Genomic DNA, 5,855 nt, shown 5'->3' with positions numbered 1-5,855 from the left:
TCACAATCTAAGTGTTTCTGAAATTTTCAAAAATTATATATGAAAAAATAATTATTTTAAAACCAAAAAAAATTGAACCAAAAGATAATGAAAACTTTCCATAGATAATAAATGAGTTCCAAGTTCCAATTACAATATAATACAAATAGAAATGTTCAGTTGATTTTTACTATTGACACTGTCCAAAGATGCTTATAAAAGAGGCTCCTAAGCCAGGAAGCTGCATATATTTACTTTTGTCAGACTCTAAAATGTTCCACTCTGTCTGAGTAGAAATGGTCAAAGTCCAAACCATTCAAAGGATATACTGCAAAAGCGGAGTTCACATTAAGATATTCGCTCAACGCACTTTCTTATGAACAACCCCATTATCTACCCGGACACTTGGCGCCGCTTGACTCGGCCCGTTTCACGAAATGTTTTGGTCAACCTCCAGAAACCAAAACAGCTGGAACACGTTTCCAAATCAAATCTGCCTCTCGCCAATCTTATCTCATCATTTTATATCAATTGTTCCCACCATAAATACAAGCAAATAGACTCCGTATTTCCATCTATTCTTCTTCTTTTGGAGAATCGCATCTCTAGTAATTCCTATCTGTGATTTTTATTTCTGCTCTCCATGGCTCAACCTCTGAAATATTTGCTAATTATTCTGCTCTCCATGACTACCTCTTTAGTTTATTGCTCCTCATCTCAACCTGCATATCACCGGGGTCATCATCCGCATAAGAAACATGGCCGAGTTAATGCCGCTTACTGGCCATCTTACACAGTCTCTTTCTCGCCTCCATCCTCCATTAATGCGGCCCTCTTCACGCATATCTTCTATGCTTTTGCAGACTTAAATGACCAGTCGTTCAAGGTAGAATTGCCTGTCACAACTGACCCCGCTGCTGACCCCGCCGAATTCACCCCAACTCTGCGCAAGAAAAACCCCTCTATCAAGACACTCATTTCTATCGGCGGCGGAGGATCGAATGTCACTGCCTTTGCTTTAATGGCTAGTAACGCTTCCCACCGCAAGGTGTTCATAAATTCAGCCATCGCCGTGGCCAGGAAATACGGTTTTCACGGCCTCGACCTCGACTGGGAGTTTCCCCAAAATGCGACGGAGATGAAAAACTTAGGCACGCTCTTCACTGAATGGAGGCACGCCATTGAATTGGAAGCCAAGGCTTCGTGTCGCCCTCGGCTCCTTCTCACCGCGGCCGTCTATTTTGCGCAGTATTTCTTGCTAGCCGCCGACCAGAGGGCGTACCCGGCGACCTCTATTGCCCGAAATTTGGACTGGGTGAACGCCATGTGCTTCGACTATCACGGATCCTGGGACATTACCGCCACCGGAGCTCATGCGGCGCTCTATGATCCGTCGTCCAACATCAGCACTAGCTTCGGAATTGGATCGTGGCTCCACGCTGGGGTTCCTCCCAACAAAATTGTCATGGGAATGCCTCTCTACGGGCGTTCCTGGATACTGAAAAGCCTAAACGCGACAGGGATTGGAGCGCCCGCCATAGCTGCCGGTCCCAAGCAAACCCTGAGCAGCGAAACGGGAGTGATGTTCTTCTCGGAGATCAGAGACTTCATAAGTCAGAAAAATGCAACAGAGGTCTTTGACAAGAAAAGCGTGTCGGCCTACGCATACTCATCAGACCGGATGTGGGTTGGTTACGACAACAAACAGTCGGTGGCAGCAAAGGTTTCGTTCGCTAAAAAGAAGCATCTGTTGGGTTATTTCTTCTGGGCTCTCAGTCAAGACAGCAACTGGATGCTTTCCACTCAAGGTAAATCAATTGCTCCATTGCATCTGAATAAAACATTTTAATTAATATCATTTTATTTATTTATTATCTTGCCGACTGTGTCATTAACGATTAATTGCGGATTTTGGTGGTGCAGCTTCTCAGTCATGGAATAAATGACGATAAGCGAGATACCATCGCGACGTGAGGATTATGAAGACAAACGACTCTGATGGAAACCAGCAATCACTGACTTCTGTACAATAGTTACAGGCCGCGCTGTCTTATTTTCTTTGAGCAAATAAATCAATAAATAATTGCGAATCTCCGACTTATCATTTGTTTGGAGCTCAAATGTATTTCAAGCTTCCACTTACCATTTTTTTTTAATACGAAAGGCCTATGAGTCTGCTGATTTCATTTTTTATATTTTAATTTGTATATGAAAAGAAAATGAAAATGATGCTGAACACTGTATATCATTTCCGTTAATAATGTAGTTGTGATAGTAATTTATAAAAATAATAAGATAAGATTTAGATCTCAATTGCATATTATAGAAATGACTTAAAATTATTAAATTTAAAAATAGTTCAAAAAACTGTAATCTCGATAACATATAATGAAGATGACCCTATTTCACCTCCTACTGCAACAACGTTTAAATTTTTACTAAAGCATAAAATAAAGCAAATAAAAATCCTTTACATTGCCAAATTTAATTTTAGATGGTCAAATGCTAAAAAGAAACCAAACCAACAGATTATTTAGGATTCAGTCACACTTTGGCTATGTAATATTTCAGAGTTAGGTTTATGATTTTAACATTGTTTTGAGGGATTTGTTATCTGGCTTAGTTTTCTGAAAATTGAAAAAATATTTATCCACTATCTTGCATGAAAGTTTTAATTGGTCAATCACATCCTTATTGGCATTGACCCAATCTTGGGTCCTGGAAATGAATTCTCTATCTCTAAGAGGATTATTCACCATCTTAATGGAGGTGACATATATTTCTGGGGACAAGTCATAAAAGGTTGGCAAGGACCGCTTCCTATATGGAAAAAAGCAGAGGAGCTCGGGTTTTTTTTGGACAAATGGAACTTGAGTTTTCTATCTCTAAGAGGATTATTCACCATCTTAATGGAGGCGACACATATTTTCGGGACAAGTCATAAAAGGTTGGCAAGGACCACTTCCTATATTGAAAAACGCGGAGGAGCTAGGGTTTTTTGGACAAATGGAACTTGAGTGGAATCAATCAATTTCTACGATGAAACACCTCGGCATCTACCGTACAGGAACTCAAGATAGAATCATATGGTCAGGAAAGATGGCATATGATAACATCATTGTAGCTGACACATACTCTGCCCTTTACTCTACCCTTTCCAATTTGGTCCCTAAACAGGGGCATCAATCAATTTTTGCAATGAAACACCTCGGCATCTGTTGTACAAGAACTCAGGATAGAATCATATGGCTGGGAAAGATGGCATCTGATAACATCATTATAGCTGACACATACTCTACCCTTTCCAATTTGGTTGCTAGACAGGGGCATCAATCAATTTATGTGATGAAACACCTCGGCATCTGCCGTATAGGAACTCGGGATAGAATCATATGGTCGAGAAAGATGGCATCTCATAACATCATTGTAGATGACACATACTCTACCCTTTCCAATTTGGTTGCTAGACATGGGGAGCACCAAATTTTATATGCATTTTGGAAAACAAAAGTTCCAATTAAAATTATCATCTTCACATGGTTGGTCTACCACAACAGAAATCTTGTATGGGAGAATCTGCAGAAAAGGCAATGGCATGGTCCAGGGATGTGCACTATTTGCAAAAGTGATGCCGAAAACAACAACCACATTTTTCTTCATTGCCAGGTATGGAAAAAGATATCTTCCCTCATTGGTTTCCTGTACATTCACCATAATTGCATCAGGGACTCTCTAAAATGGTGGAGTGCTCAAAAATCTTCCTGGAGAGCCATCCCACTTTTCCTCTTTTGGGCAATCTGGAACTGGCGAAATAGGTACATTTTCCAGAACTCTCCAGATGATTTCTATTCGGTTGTTGAAAGAATCATCACTAATCTCTCTATATATTCTACTCAATCCCCATGCACTAATAACAGACCACACAAGCAAATCAATATACAGTTCCTGTATCCGATGGGGTTTTTTGATGGGGCAGCGCAAAGGAATTCCTGTGCATGTGGTTTTTGGATTGCTATGTGTGTTGATTTGTCTTACAGGGTCTATTGGAATGGAGGTTGTGGCACCAACACCAAGGCGGAAGATTTAGCTCTATGGGGACTCTTACGGTTCAACAAATTCCTAATAATCCCTATTTACATATTTATGGAGATTCGAAGATTATCATTGATCAAGTACTGGGGAGGGCCTCCATAAATAATCTCATGCTTCAAGGATGGCTAGAAAGGATTGAACTTCTATGGCAGCTCCACGGCGGCTCCACAACCCACGTATTGGCACGAACCTGAACAAGGAAGTTGATAAACTGTCCAAAAAAGGATCCAAATGGTACTTGGAGATCACTTGGAACAAAATGTTTTTGATATGGGGGATTTCCTATTTCCTGGTTAAATCACTAGATTTGTCCTCACTCTTTTTGTAAAATTTTGTGTATATGTCTTTTATCTAGTTATACTGTTGTCCATTGAAGAAATGGGACATATGGCCTCCACTTCAAGATTTGATAATCTAGTGTTTTTTTTTTAAACAGATGGCTCAAAATTTTTAAATATATTATGTCTTTTAGTAGTTGTGATTTAGAATACACCACATGCCCTTAATATTGAGTTTGAAAGATCTCTAATCACATACATTCTGTGAATGTTAATATGAATATAAACTGTTATATAATATTTTACCTGATAATATGATATCCTGCTTTTTTCTTGCTGAAAAAAACATTGTTTTTGAGATATCGATAAATTACCAAAAAAAAATTATTACGTGAACGTTGTACTGTTCTAAAACTCAACCATACTTTTTACGATGTGTAGCGATATGAATTTTCTAATAAACTACATTTAGTTTCATCGTGCTCTCTTCGTTGTGCAGTGCACGCCATACTTCCGTTGACGCGGAGTGTCACTAGCCAAAATAGTATTTTGTTTTTAATTATAATCTTTTCATGTTTCCACGTTATAGCCAACAAAATAAAAATAAGACATTTAAGGAATCTTAAGAAAATAAATATATATATATTACAAAACTTAATATATTAAAATTAATTAACTTAATGTTGATAGATTTGTTTATTTTAAAATAAAATTTATAGAATATTTAATGTAGGGTAAGAAATTAACTTTTCATAAATTATTTAAAAAATAAATTAATAGTAATGTCAATTAAATTCGTCTTTTTTCTGTAAGCTTGGAAAGACTCTATTTTATTAATGTCCAATATATTACCTTTATTCCGTGGTATTTTCTTAATGTCCAATATATTACCCTTATTCAGTGGTGAAATGTCCAATATATTACCCTTATTCAGTGGTGAATTGAACATGTGACTATATTACCTTTATTCAGTGGTGAAATGTCCAATATATTACCCTTATTCAGTGGTGAATTGAACATGTGACTTCACATCAAGGAGTGCCTTAACATAAGCACATTATCACTGTCTATCCAAGACTTAGTGAACAAATCAAATTCAGCCTTTAATTTGTATATATTATTTAATATATTCTATAAACATTAAATCCATACTATCTTTATAATAATTATTTATATTAAAATAAAATTCTAAAAACTTTATTCTAATATATAGGTTGTCACAACTATGCTTAACACAAGTACACATAAAATAAAAATACAAATCATTTATAATTTAGATACCCTAGACCACTTATCTGATACATCTACCATAACAGTGTAAGTCTATTCAAGTATAAGGCTGGGGTTAATTAATTAACTGTACCAACCAATAAATAGGCAAAGATTAGATGTACCAACCAATAAATAGGCAAATCTTTGACGATTAATGTACACCTTATCTATGCTAAAAACATAATCGTTTTAACCATGGCAGAGATTATGATTATGATGTTGATTTCTGTGTTG

The 5,855-nt window shown here is 37.1% G+C and overlaps 1 protein-coding gene across 1 annotated transcript; it reads left to right on the top strand.

Moving 5' to 3' along the window:
* The first annotated feature begins 575 nt into the window (after positions 1–575).
* On the top strand, positions 576–2,153 carry LOC149141439 (class V chitinase CHIT5a-like). Its single transcript, XM_089447563.1, has 2 exons — positions 576–1,787; positions 1,903–2,153. Exons 1-2 carry the CDS (start codon positions 623–625, stop codon positions 1,923–1,925), a joined length of 1,188 nt encoding a protein of 395 aa, XP_089303689.1. The 5' UTR covers positions 576–622; the 3' UTR covers positions 1,926–2,153.
* Positions 2,154–5,855: the final 3,702 nt, after the last annotated feature.

This window comes from Pinus tabuliformis, chromosome X (assembly GCF_031772625.1).
Source record: "Pinus tabuliformis cultivar Carrire ecotype Pingquan chromosome X, CPIR1, whole genome shotgun sequence".
Classification (NCBI taxonomy): Eukaryota; Viridiplantae; Streptophyta; class Pinopsida; order Pinales; family Pinaceae; genus Pinus; species Pinus tabuliformis.
Note: the sequence above shows the minus strand (reverse complement) of the source record. Positions and strands in the feature narration are given on the sequence as shown.